This window comes from Catharus ustulatus, chromosome 8, assembly GCF_009819885.2.
Source record: "Catharus ustulatus isolate bCatUst1 chromosome 8, bCatUst1.pri.v2, whole genome shotgun sequence".
NCBI classification, from domain to species: domain Eukaryota; kingdom Metazoa; phylum Chordata; class Aves; order Passeriformes; family Turdidae; genus Catharus; species Catharus ustulatus.
The window spans coordinates 4,578,129-4,592,765 of NC_046228.1; the positions used below are offsets into that span (position 1 = coordinate 4,578,129).

At 43.6% G+C, this 14,637-nt stretch overlaps 1 protein-coding gene across 4 annotated transcripts in view; it reads right to left on the minus strand.

The window, feature by feature from the left end:
• The window catches only part of TACC2 (transforming acidic coiled-coil containing protein 2), a 113,270-nt gene that overhangs the window by 71,743 nt on the left and 26,890 nt on the right, over window positions 1-14,637 (minus strand). For all 4 annotated transcript variants that reach the window (XM_033065537.2, XM_033065541.2, XM_033065540.2 and 1 more), the window contains one exon: window positions 1,230-1,355. In XM_033065537.2, coding sequence (XP_032921428.1) covers window positions 1,230-1,355 — 126 coding nt within the window. The remainder of the gene's footprint in view (window positions 1-1,229; window positions 1,356-14,637) is intronic.

The window sequence follows — 14,637 nt, forward strand, 5'->3', positions numbered from 1 at the left end:
TTCATGAGGTTTACAAGAATTGAAGCACTCAGAGACTGCTCTCCCTAAATGTTTAATCATAGACAGCTTGTGTGCCTTTTCCCCTGCAAACAGCAAATTATCACCCCAAGGGCACACAATCTTCTGTTCCAGACTGTAGTCCAAAGACCATATACAAATCTTTCTGGCACTTTTGGTGTTAGTCTTTTTTCATGCTTACACATTCAGAAAGTAGTTCACAGCTCCACCTCAATTAATGCTCACTCTTTTCTAACTGCCTCACTACCCTGGCCAACAATCCATTAGCAAGAAAAATAGAATCCACAAAAAAACCCATCAGTAACCCAATTACATCTGTTAAAAACAAAAGAAACACAACTCTTTGAGTAAAAACTTACAAGAACTGAAAGAAATCCACATCATTAGCTTCCCAAGATCATCTTACTCTGACTGTAGGAAAAAGTTTGTTTCTCACAGAGTCTCTCAGCCAGCACTGGTGACTAACCAGCTTGGGGACTGGTGGCAGACCAGGACAGCCTAAACAGCAAAGTCACCCAGCTTTTAAGGTGGATTGAGCAAACCACACAAGGTCCCTTCAGCCTCTGATGGTGTATTATTGTGACTTCAGCTAACAAATTTAATGCTAGCTTAAATACACTGTGTATGTTTACACTCCACTGAACTCCTGGTGACTGAAGGGTACACACACCCTACAAGGCTTCCTCTATTGTTAAGATAAATTTATATGCCCAAAGATCCTGACAACCCCACTACCACCAGCACAAAGAAAGCAAGTTTCCCTTCTCAGTGCAAGCAAAGGCAGACAAAAGGCCAGAGTCCAACAGAGACACCTGAATGCTTTATAATCAACATTATACTGTTAAAGAACTTCTCAAAGAAAATGCTCCAAGGATTAGTTACCTCGTACTAACAAAAAAAAATGTATAAGCACCTATAAAAATATAGGGCATATATTGCACCTTCACATGTCACAACCCTTCTATGTGCTGAAGTGACAGGGAAGGGTAAGCAGCATCTTCTTTTGAAGGTTTTGAAAGGGGAGATTTAAACTCTGGTACAGATCTCTGCTGACAGAGAGAGCCAGAGCAGCTGGCCCTATCAGACATTTATCCACCCAAGGAGGGTGAGAGCAGCTCCCCAGGCAGTGTTGAGCTCCTGGTGCCCCACCCTCCCTCAGCAGGGACCTGGGCAGTGCCTGCCCTGCCCCAGGGCACAGCTCTGGACAGTACCTGGCTGCAGTCAGCTCAGCAGCTCCCACCGGGACAGCATTTCCAAAGGCTGCAGACACAGCTAAGGGATGCTCACAGGGATCGAGGGCAGAAGCCAACTGATTATCATCACCTGGCCCGGGAGGGCTGAGGAGAGAAAAGACAGAGAAAGGCAGCCTTAAATGTCTGAGTTACTGCAGAATTGTTGTTTGTCCTTCTGAATCCCTGGACTTGAGCACAAATGAGCTAACTTGTGTGTTAGAGAACACAGAGGAAGTTGGCATTTTTAATCTAAGTTGCTTTTGTTCCCACAGGACTGAAGCCTCTGGATTTTTGTCTGACTTACAACTGCAGGAGCAATGAGACAGCACAACCCAACAGCAAATGAACCCCATTGTGCTTCTGATTATGAAAAGCAAACAAGAAATGGAGCTGCTGCTTGAACAGGAGAAATGACAGGATTTCCTCACTCAAAGCCCACACAAAACACAAGGAGCTCGATGAGCTGGGGGGGCTCATCAGTGAGGGCACAGAGTCAGAGGTGTCCAGGTGCTGTGGAGAACACACACAGCAAGACAACCAGTCTCACCCCATTCCTGGGACAAGCAGAGTGTCACTGAGTACCAGCAGCTCACAATAAGGAAAACAATCTGGAAACACACTGCTGTTTGTTTTGCAGTTTGCTTATTTTTAAGAGACACCAAACTGTAAGAGCCCCCTGAAAACAAAGTTTTGGCTGCCTACTTCAACCTGACTTTGCCATGTAACCACCCAGAGATTAAGACCCTGGAAGCATCAATTTTCCCTAAAATTCACCAAAATTCTCAAGTTATTTGTAAACCAAAAAAGTGTGACCTTAAACTGCTGATGCAATTTTACACTGCCCTGGACCCCTTCTGTTGTTTCTTGTACTACCTAGTGAGTACAACTGAACACACAGGGATGGTACCACACACAGATGGATTTGAGATGCATACACTCAAAACTGTCACTTAGCATTTGTAATTCCAGCTTATAAATTAAAAGCTCTAAATCAGAGAACTCAGCTTTAAATGATTACTTCCTTACCTAATTTCAAATTCAGAGATCCTGGGTGATTCCCTGCTGTAATTTAATTTTGAATCAGAAAACATAACAAACAGTTAAACCTTACCATAACAATGTCAATGTTATTCTGGCAATGACTGAAGGCTGCCATCTGAATGTACTCACACTCCCCATATTTCATCTAAAGGATTCTGTACCATGTTGTGGAAAAAACAATTACAGCTCTGAGCAATTGACTGCCCACAGGTTTAACCACACCTGAGGGCTCTGCCTGTTGTAGGGAACTTTGAGCCAAGGTGTTTACAGGTTCTAAAGTCCTCTGGCTCATTATCATAAAGTGACTGGTTTTCATTCATTGCTGAATTGCAACTGGGATGTCCCTCTGCCTTAAAATGAGTGTTTAGAAAGTAGATTTTGATAACAGCACTTTATAATTTCTTTTTATGTACATAATGAGTAAACTGAGGAGATGGGCAGGTTTTGTTCTTACTGTGACAGAGCACTAAGGCTATTCCCTGTAAACACCCAGAAAGCACAGCCCAAGCACAAACTGCAATTGAAACTGCTGTGCCCCAATGTGGTGAGAAGTGTTTGCTCCTCACCACTCACGTTTCCTGCACAACCAATTCCTGGACAGGGATTTTCATAGTTTATGGACAAAGCAACCTGAAACTCAGGCTTGGGGAGGTGATGGAGAAGCTGCTCCCTGCCAAGCCACTCTGTTCTGTGCAGCACAAACAATGAAGCCATCCACAAGCTGCTCAAACGAGTTCCACAAGTGACCTTCCCGGGCATCTCAACTGCCTTTGGCTCTCCAGGTCCCTGCTCTCAGCCCTCTGCAGCCACCAGCCTTTAAGGCCCATTTGTTTCAAGAACTGAGCTCCACAAAAAGGCCACGAGCTTTTTCCATTCTGGGTTGAGCCTGGAAGAGGATCTACATAAAACTGCTTCCAAATTCTGCTTATGACAAGCATGACTGAAATAGTTTGCAAAGGAAAATACCTCACAGTTTACCAAGCAGTTGCTTACCAACAGCTGCAGCGAGCACACTAAATTCAGCCCAAAGACCACGAGGTTCACTCTGTTATTAGTGTGTCACAAGAGAAAGACACTGCCCATCAAGTGTCCCTAGGCTCTTGAGTTTCACAATTTCACTTTTAAAGCCTCTACTTAGCCTTGAAAAGAGATTTTCCAAGTCACTGTTAGAAGGCAGGTATGCAAATAACATGTTTCAGGCAAAGCTGGACCCACAGTATTCATTATATATCAATGAATGAGTGAGAAATAACTTCACAAACCTGTCTAATTTCTTCTTAAACACTGCAGGTCTGACTCTGTCTATGTAAGAAGGCTTCAAACCAAGGCAGAAAATTAAGATATATACAAGGACACAACTTGGCACGTGGGGACACAGAGGCAGCAAGTGCTGGGTGCTCTGGTGGGTCTGTTTGCTGCTCTCCTCCTGACATCCCTGAGATGCAGACCTTAAACCCCTAATTCCATAGGAAAGTTGTAAAAATGCTTAGATACTGGTGCTGGAGACAGAAGGCAGCTACAGGTCTTGGCATTTACTCCCTGTCCATGTTTTTCCAATCAGGAGAGCTGGATGTGGCTCCCTTTGAACAGTCAACAACAGCTCCAGCTTTACTCCAAGGGAAACCAACGAGCATTTCAAACTCTGCTATCTCCCAAACATTTGGCTGCTTCTCATGAGATAAGAGCAAGATTTATGGGTCCTGCTCTTACTCCAGAAATCTCTGGAAAATGGCACCAACAACCACAAGGCAGGACTGAGCTCCCAGTGCTCTCATCACCCACTGTTTTGCTTTCTTCAGGACACAAGATGTTCTACTGGGTGCAGCAAGGCTGCAAACAAAATCCTTTAGATTTCATACTTGGCTTTCTAATATCTTGAGCCAAAGAGTCAAATTTTTGAACCTCAGTTAACCTATACATAAGAAAAGGTATTAACAAATCTCAGAAAAATATTGAGAGATTTTGCTAGTTCTGTTAAGTTCTCACACTGCAATTCTTTGGAAAGCAAAAAGATCTAGCACCTACTTCAGTTTCATTCATTCAAACACACTGTACCCCATAAAATTTGATCCATTTTATTAATTTCTTCATAATATTAGTTTTATCTCCTCACAGTTTAGTTGGCAGCTTCCCTCCTACATTAACCATATTCACTGAAATAAACTAGAACACTGCAAACACTGAAATGTGTAGAAAATCCAACAATAACCTGTTACAGTAACTCTATGCCCCTTTGGTCTTTCTGTTCTTTACAAGTATTTCCATGATTACTGGGATGCCTGTCAATGATTCAACAGAGAAGGAGGTAAAAAGCTATTTCTCATATTGGAAATCAACATTACTGGTATCACTAACTAAAATTAAGCTTGTTTAGGGAATAGCTCAGAACTGCTGCTTGAAATACAAGCAAAGCACTAAAAACAAGGAAACCCCTCTTTTTTTCCCCTCCTGCACTTATACTTATGAACTAATTTAAAACCCATTTAAATCAACAACATTTCAGGAAAAAGATGAGATTCTATGATTAAAATGGAAAGTGTGGCTTTATTTCCCAAGGAACTAAGGGAACATCTATCCCCACAGGATGAGTCCATACATCAGCCACAGCTTAAAAACTCAGAGACAGCAATGACTGGGGGTCACTTTTGCTGGTCACTGTGCTTAGATTTAGCCAAGGTTTTGCTTTTAGCAGCTAAAAACGAACTCACAGTCAAAAGTTCAAGTTTTGGGCAATACACTGCCTTTTGTAAATCCAACAAAAGACTTACTTATGCATTTAAATACGTGATTCTGGAAAAATCCCTCAAATTCTGTACTCTGAAGAAGAAACTATGCCCTAAGTGCCCAGCACCAGCACTTTGTACTTAGGCTCAGCCTGGGCCAGGCTGAGTCCTGCTGAGCTGGAGCTGTGCAAACACAGTAATGAAGGTATCCAAGAGATGAACTGGCATGTGTTAATTAAAAGCAAATCAAACCCCCATCACACAGGGGAAACACGAGTTTGATGCCCAGTGCATGGCAGCAGAACTACACTTAAGCAATAAAGGCACTGTCACCAAGACACCAGAGCTGCCTCCTGGGGGAATTATTCCTGATTTCCATGGTGTTCCTCTGAGCAGGACTCGAGGAATCAGCAGAACAGGTCTGGGTGCTGGGTGACGGTGCCTGGAGCAGCCAGGGAGAGCCAGCCCAGCCCAGTGTGGCACCTGAGTCACAGCTGTCCCCAGGGCAGGGACCTGCATCACCCTGGCTGGCCACAGTCCATGTGGGAACACCAGGCTGTGCTTCCAGCAGCAGGGAACAGCTGAGCAGGGAACAGCCCCTTCCCTTCCCGCACAATTCCATCCCAGCAACACAAGGGAGGCAAAGCAAGGCGGGAGCTGCTTCTGGAGACAGGAGAGCGTTTTTTAACAAGGCTTCCCGAAGGCAGTGCCCCACCTGTGGAAAGCAGCCCCAGCTGTGCAGCAGCTGGCAATGCCTGCAGGTAATTCCCGATGCTCTGCTGGAGCGGGAGCTGCTGGCAGGGACCCTGCAGAGGCATTCTCTGAAAATGTCTTTTTCTGGCACTCGCTGTGGAAAGCCTGACAAGATAGAGGAGTTATCTTGGCAGGGGATGGTGTTTAGCCGCACACTACCTGAGGGCCTGCACTTCCTCTCTCACCAGCCCTCCTTGCCTAGAAATCTCTTAATTTGTGTAACATGTGCACCCAGATTGATCACTGATTTGATTAGCTACAACAATAAACCAGATTTTTTTTTTTTTTCGGAGTGTTCTACATTACTGTGGTCGCATTAAAACTTAGGGTGAGCCACTACATTAAACAAGCACAATCATATCAGATTCAAACGCTTTAAGGGACTGAAACATGTGTTACAGCACTTACTTCCTTTACAAGCTAAAAGAGGGACAGCAGAAAGCCACATAAAAGTATAAATCACGCCTGCACAGGATGAATAAGCACATTTGCTGTAATAAGTGTCAAGCATTAAAAAAAGCCCATCACGTCAGCACGGAGCAGCTCTCAGAGCCTCCGAAGGGCTCTCGGTCACGTCCTGATGTCACTGGAGCCGCATTTCAAACTTCCCAAATCCCCAAAGTTCCCAGGCAGCAAACCTGAAGCAAAAGTCTCTCAGTGCAAACAACACACAGAGAATCTCAAGCATAAACCCCAAATCCAGGCAAGAAACCAGGGCAGGAGCCACAAAACCACCCATTTGTTTGGGGTGGGAGGAGGAGAGCTCATCCTGACCCAGAGCTGCAGCGCGGTGGGAGCGGGAGAAAGAGTTTCCAAAAGTTTTAAAAAAAAAAAAGAAAAAGGGGGGGAAAAAAAGAAAAAAAAAAGTACAACTAAAACTTTGCCCCTCACAAGTGTCTACTCACCAACGGCAGGAAATAATCAGCAGCGCCGCTGCTCGCAGTCATGCTGGCCGGCAGCACAGGCGCTCGCCCTCACAGCGCTCCCCGGCGCTGCCCCCATCGCGGCCGGGCACCGCCGAGCCCCGGGCACGCCGAGCCCCGCTCCCCCTCCGCAGCTCCGGGAGCTCACAAAGGCCGAGCAGGGCGAGCCCGGAGCTCTGGAGCCGGAGCTGGAGCTGCTCGCAGGCTCCTCCCATGAGGCTCCCTCAGGAGAGGCCGGAGCGGCCGCGGAGCCGCGCCCGGGTCCTCCCCCGCCGGGCACGGCAACAAAACGCCCAAAACCACCCCGAGCCACCGAAAAACACACACCGGCCCCGCTAGCCCGCTCGCACGTGGGTTGTCTTTTTTTGGTTTGGTTTTTGTTGGGTTTTTTTCCCCCTCTTTCCTCGGTTTTACGGTGGAATTTCAGTTTCCATCCGAGGGGGGTGTGTGTGTGTGTGTGGAGAGATTAAATTACGGTGTGTGTAACACTTACAGCACACACAGCTCCCGACGCTTTGGAAGCCGCTTAAGAAGAGCCTGGTTTAATTGATGGCGTTTGGCAACTTTTTTTTTTACAAGTTTCAGGCGGTGTTTTTAAGGTTAAAGTTAAATCCTCAGGTTAAAGTTTCAGGGATGGTGTTTTGCCCAACTTCTAAGCAGAACTTTAAAAGATGTTTTCAGGATGCAGACGTGAAGTTTTTAGCAATTTTCACTGAAGTATTAAGTGTTTATAGCTAAACAAATAACGTTTTTAAAATCTAAACGAGACCGTTTTTAATCCTAGCTTAAATGTTGGATTAAATTCCAGCTCCTAAAGTCACCCAGGTTTTCTCATAGGTTTCTTTACCTCCCTTCTTATAGGTTAATCTCTCTCTATGATTTCTTTACCTGCCTTCTCATAAGTTCCTTTACCCGCTTTCTTATGAGTCTCTTTTCTTCCCATAGGTTTTTACTGTTTTCTTACAGGTTTCTTTACCTCTAAGAAAATGGAGCAGTTTTAATTAGTTACCTGCCCTTATTAATCTCTTGGGTTTCCTATGGGTTATTACAACACAAAAGAAAGGGCTTTACAAGTAATTAAGTCTGCATAGGGATACACCAAATTGCACATACGAGCTGCCAGCACCCAAGGAATTAATTGAGCCTCTGCCCAGAGAGATCATTATCGTTTTTATAACACGCCATACAATAACTATAAGCTTTATATCTCTCCCACAGCAAGAGAGTTGGTAGATTGGGCATTTGGTAAGCAATCGAGATATTTTGGATAAAATGCTGGGGCTACAGAGACTCAGTTTAGCTGAGTTAGTTTCCCAGCTGACTCCAAACTCTCCAAGTGTGGTGCCAGGCACATCTTGGGTGACAAAAGTAACACTTCAGAGCTCAGAACAGCCCCTAGCAGGGCTGTGCATCCCTTTTTGATGTCAAACTACAGTAATGATACCTCGTGAGCTTCTCAAATCATCAGTTCAGAACTGGGCTGCAGAGGGGAAAATATATTACTCAATTTTAATTTTTAAACTCTTTTGTGAAAAAGTTAACTGTTTCTACTTCTAGTCTGATCTTCTGTAAGCAAAGGAGGCAACAGGTTTTTGTTCAGGTAACTTTTGTGTTAGAGGAGAACTTTCCCATCTAGTCTGAAAGCAAAGACAGGGATTTCCCCTCCACATTCTCATTGCTGCTTTTAACAATTCAGGTTCCTGAACAGGAAATAAAAGACTATGCCAAATGATCCCCACACGCCAATCAGACACTGTGATGGGTTAAAATGCTGGAAGACATGTAGAGTGCCAGCATCATCTGGGCTGCAGGGCATGGCTTTTCATGGGGCAAACACTGTGCATGGTACAGGGAGAAATCACTTGGGTGCTGCAATTGGAGCCAGCAGCACCCACTCTTGACTGCAAGAATTAAGATAAGCCTTCTGGGGAGAGCATCTCTATCATATCCTGCTTCCCAAGCAGTAGGGAACCAGCCGTGGAAAAATTTACTGTGATTTTTGATACAGGTGCAAGGATCCAGTCCCCCTCTCATTTTGGGGGGAAATTAACCTCTTTTGCCATCTGGAAGCCATTTCACAAATAGCTTCTGCAGGTATAACTGCCCTGAGGGGGAGGGAAATCCTGGAAAGAGAACGATTCATTAAAATAAATTTTTATTTTCTTTGTGAGAAGCAGTCTGGAGCAAAGCTGTGGCCACAGACAAGGCACATTCCCGCTAACAGAACCAAACCAAGCATTTTTGGAACAAATGCTCATTTTTCTCAAACAACATGCCTCTACCTGTTTATCCCTTAGCCTTTTGCTGTGCCAAAACCCTTTGACCTGCTGTGAAGCAATTTCGAGCCACCTTTGGCACAGAAACACTTCCAATTGTCTCCCAGTGCCCTCTGCTATTTAAACGTGGGAACCTGATGAGCTCAAACTGCAGGAGCAGCTTCTCAGGTGTGCCTGAGCTACCTTAACAGAGGGCTTGGGGAACACAGAGGGAACCGGCTGAAAACAAACAGGGAAAGCAGAGATAAGCTCCCAGCAGACAATGAGAGGGCAGGAGTGGCTGGGGCAGATCAAAGCTGCCAAGGAAAGCCTTGAAAAAAGTTTCTTTGGAGGGCAGAGCTGGACCAGAGCATGAGAGGGACTGGGAGCAGGAGACATCCCACAGTCCAAACCCTTCCCTGATTCCCAGGGAACTGCTGCAAGGAAAGTCCAGAAAGCACCAGGATGGCACACACCAGGGGAATGTAAAATGTAAATCATAGAGTCACAGAATGGTTTAATGGTACATTAGTAGGAGCCATCCCCTGCCATGGCAGGGACACCTTCCACTGTCCCAGGCTGCTCCAAGCTCCATCCAGCCTGGCTTTGGACATTTCCAGGGATCCAGGGGATCCACAGCTTCTCTGGCATCCTGTGCCAGGGTCTCACCAGCCTCACAGGGAAGAATTCTCCCCGATATCCCATGTAGCCCTGCCCTCTCTCATTTTAACACCATTCTCCCTTGCAAAAAATGAATGTGTGATTTTAAATCGTTCTTTGTGAAAACTCGGTGCCCATTTAAAAACCCTTCTGCAACAAATCCATATAAATGTGCTTCAGTTTGTTTAGAATTAAAGAGGAGTTTCTTGTTTGCATTTCCTAACCAGAGGCTCACAGTCATTCACTCTGCAAAACCACAGACCCAATTAACTGCAGAGCAGCCTGGCTGGGATACCAAGCCACGTCTGTAAGAAACACCTGAACTTTATATTTCCACTACTTTCCATGTACAAATTGCCCACAACCCTCATTTGTGGTGGCTGAAAATTAGGTTGTACATTTCCCAGCAATTTTTACTGGAGAGGCTTTAGGATGTCTGTCTCTTTAAATTCCCAGACTTTCACCTTAATCTACAGGGAAGTTTATTGTTAACCCCTTGCATCTTGGAGGATAAAATTGATGGGAAACTGCCATTTTGCAAATTTCTAATTGAGTAAGTTTGGTTTTTAGGAAACCCTAGGCTAGACTCAAAGCCTCCCAAATTCCAATGATAAATTCTTTAGCAAACCAGATTTATTTGGAGTTTCTACCTGAAGGACAAGTTTTGGAGAATGGTAGATGTGAGTTTCATGTACCGTCACAACATTCAAAAAAAAAAAGAAAAAGAGAGAAGATATGGAAACTCTTAGAGACTTAAATATTCAGCAAAACTAACTCTGTATTTTGAGTCATTTAATGACATTGTTAGGAAGGGGAAATGGAATTTTGAAGTGTCTATTTATTTTTTTCCTTAGTTGTTAGTAACTGAGCAATGTATTATGCTTTTTGCTTTCATTCCAGGAAACAAATCCAATCTTCTCTGTCTGCTGCAGAGTTATTCTTAGCTGGCTTTGATATTTCTATCAGCTAGGAGAGCATAACAATGTTATCATGGTTACAAATTCCAAAGATTTTACATAAGCTCTTGAGTGCCTTTAAAAAAAAAAAAAGAAAAAAAAAAAAGCTTTATTGATTACACTGTTTGCTGTTTGTGTTTCATTAGCCAAAGCAGCTAGGAAGAACAGTTTGGAGAAGAATTTTAAAAAAGCAGTTTGATGAGTTTCATGGAGCACAAGCTCCATGTTCTTCAGAGCACCATGGACAAAGAGAACCCAAGATTGACAAATTGGAGCCTGGGAAACACCAGGCCAATGAATCCCTTAAATCCTACTTGTCTGCATACAGCCTGTCTTCCTAATTTGATTTTTTTATCTGTTGAAATCACTAGACTCCCCCTCTTATTTAAGCAGAGCAGGACAGCTGTGGGTACAGTGCTTGTAGGATGGTCTGGGTGGAAAAAGAAGACAGGACAGAGCAGAATTCTCCCTGGCTGACCTGCCAGGGCTCAGGGCCAAATCCTTTGCTGGGATTTCTCCAGTGGAGCAGAGATTTTGGGCCAGCATTCACCCACTCAAGGGCAGGCTGCAGCCTCTCACAGCTGTCTGGAAAGGAATGTACTAAGAGGGAAAGCAAGTCAATTAGTGAAATTAAATTGGAAACAACCTTGTGGAGTCCTGGGGCACTTTTGGACAGCTGGTTATTTTACTGAGGATGGGAGATACCAAACAGGGGCAGTGGGGAAGAGGGAGGACTGAGCCTGGCTGGACAAAAAGGAGGTGGAGAAAGAAATTACCATGATATTCTAGGGCTGGTCCTTCCCCACAGCACAGAATGGTGGCAATCAACATTTCAATCTTTCAGCCTTAGAATGCAGAACAATTACACCTTTGACTGCAGCAATTAACATTTCTGCACTTATTACTGCAATTTGAGAGGGAGAACTTCTTTTAGGCCAAAGAGATTCTGCTGTAAGAATTAACCTGTGAGCTGAGTGTAGATGAACAGGCCCAAACAGATCCATGTAACATTTTTTTATTTTTCCATGCTACCCAGATGTTAAGGAATTGCAGTAATTAAGAAATCCCCTCCTTTTTTTAGCAATGCATCTGTGGATTTCCATACACCTGGACTGGTATTTGTAAGATATGCTCCAAAGAATCAACATGAAAGACAGGAGGAAAGATAGAAAGAAAAGGGTAGTACAAGAACTATGGAGTTCTAGCCCTTCAGACACATCCCTGTGTCTGTAATTGCTGCTTTCAGAGATGCCCTGCACAGGGTTCAAAGCTGGGGCTCATCCTTCTTTGCACATTCTGTTAGACATAGGGACCATGGAAGAAGCTCCACAGTGTATCAATTTTCCAAGAAGCCAGAAGGTATCATGTTGGAATAGAGAGAACAGGGGATCTGTAAGATGCAGAAATTATTTTGAGAAAACAGGCAGATTACTTGGAAGAAGCAAGGTTTAAAAATAAATCTGGGGAAATCTAATTAGGAAAAAAAAAGTAATCTGAAAGTAATTTTTTATTTAATGAGGAAAGAAGACAAAAAATCATGCTAAACTTCTTGTCCAGACATTGGAAAAAGTATGGCAGTGTCCATGCTGGATTTCCTCAGCAAATGCCTGTATTTGATTAAATAAATGTAATGTCTTGAGAAATACAGGGGTGTGTAAAAACAGCAGCTTATGTATCACCCATCCACGTCAATACCTAACTTATGAATGTGTGGCATGGTCTCACATATCTGATTTTTCACTGGAATGTGTTTTGAATACAACTGGATATACTATCCAATCAGCATTTTATAAATACTTTACAAATTTCATAAATACTTAGATGCTGCCTAAGCCAGAGGTCAGCTGGGTCAATGGAATTCATGAGAGCAGTTGGCAAAACTCCCTTTCACTTCCTAGAAAGCAATGGGAGATGTCTGTTGGGTAAGAGCAAAGTTATCTTAATTTTTACTCTTCTGTGCATAGAAAAATACCAAACTGAAATATCTCAGGCCTCACACAGATGAAATTCCCACGGAACTGCCCAGCCTGTTAATTTAGTTCAGGACTGCAGGCATCTCCAAAGGCACAACTGTACTAACAGCTGCACCTACTGAGGATAACAATGACAGTAAGAAGGGAGGGAAATAAAGAGAAAGAATTCAGATACAAAGGAAGAAGGGCAGGAGAGATAAATAACTTGATTCATTTTGTGCATTTCATTTATGTGTAAATCACCTCCATCTACTTTTCCCTTTGCTTTGTGAGCCTGAGATGCTACACACGAATCGATTTTGAAGTTAAAAAACAGGGAAATAAAGAGCTGCATAATCACTGTTTTGACAAGTTTGCTTTTAACTCCAAACTCTTGTTTTCAAATGCTAACAAAACAAAGCCTTACTGCTCCAAACCCACTTGCCTGATCTGAAAAGCAGTTCTGCATTCTCCACCTCATCCAGCAGCACTGCTAAAGTATTTAATACTGTATTTTTCATGCAGACAAAAAAAAGACCAAATCATATTTACTAAGGAGTGAACATTCTTTTTGGAGTTACTGAACTTGCCAATTTTTGATGGCAAGAACAAAGAATGAAGCAAATCCAAAAGTATGTCTGGACCAACTTTAGAGATTTTGTCTGACCTATGCAGAGGACATAAGGAATGTTTCTCAAGTAGTTTTGCTGACTCCAACTGCTGCCATGTACTTCCCATATAAAAACATTGTTTTGATTGGTAAGTGATGGCAGTCAGTGCAGCAGGACTCTGCATTCTCTAAGAGCATGGGTGTCACTGCTTGCAGTGTGTTCACAGCTCCCTGTGCCCTCCCTGACTGCACTCCCAGCCCAGCTGAGCATCTCTGAGAGCCTGGAATGCCAAAGCCTTGTGAACAAACCCAGCCCTCTGCCAAACCAACAAATCAGCCAACACCTGCAATGTGCTCTCTGTACCTGCACATCTGGGAATGACTTCACAGCCCCCCCTTTTAAAAACTCCCTCAGTACTTTTTCCAAGAGACAATGGCAGCTTGCATGTGCCAGCCAGTTGAATTAAAACAGCTTATCAAAAATGCACCCCACCTCTAAGCATCCCTAAAATTTTGCCATCATTTCCAATTTTATTCCATGCTCTGTTCAACATCTGTCACAGTCCATGGTGCAAACAGGAGCATTTCAGGGACTTAAGGACTCCCTGTGTATACAGGAACCTCCATTCTCCCTCCATAAAATAAGATTACATCACAGATAAGTGGGTTACATTGCACATATGTGGGTTACATTACACATATGTGGGTATCCATTGCAAAAGGAGAAAAAACAAACAAAAAACAACTCAATTCCCGATCTTCCTTTCCAAGTAAATCCTAGACAGAAAAGTGAAGCAAATGGATGCCCAATAAGTGGGAATAGTGACATTTTGAAGCCCAAATGTGGCCATTAGGAATACAGGTTTTCTGTTATTGACTTGGTAAATAGAGTTAAAAACATCAAAACAAGTTCAGGTTGGTTTTTTTTATTCTTTTTCAGTGCTGACAGACAGATTTGCCAAAATCCAGCTCTTCCCTGTTTCTGCTATTAGCACAGCTGTAGTTCCACAAGGAAGTGTGGCTTCAGCCACAGTCTCCTTTCCAAAAAGGAATGACCTTTTACTGAAGATTTGAAGGGGAGTGATTGGTGCTGTTCTGTTGCCTGCAGACATTAAGGGCTCTGCTCATCACTTGATCAGAGCTGCCCCCCTAAAGGTGCTGGGGGCAGGAATCACTGCAGGCAGTGCCTGCAATCACTGTTCATCTCAAAACCAACCTCCTCCCAGGGCATGGCCACAGAGGGAAGAAATTCCTCTATTTCCTCTCCAGGAAGAACTCCCAATGAGAATTTAGGAGTCAGATCATAGAACTTTACCTCCTCAGATACAATTCAGTGGGGTTTCAGCATAAGGCATCTTGAAAAAGAGGGAGTTATACAGAAGCAGTGGAAGGGGAGGAAAACAAAGCTGAAATAATTCAGAACCTTCTTCTCAGTAATTTACTTCTTATTGATATTTATTTTGAGAGCTGGGGAGGAATCTTTCTCCCTGGAGTTCTTTATATCAGATCCATAT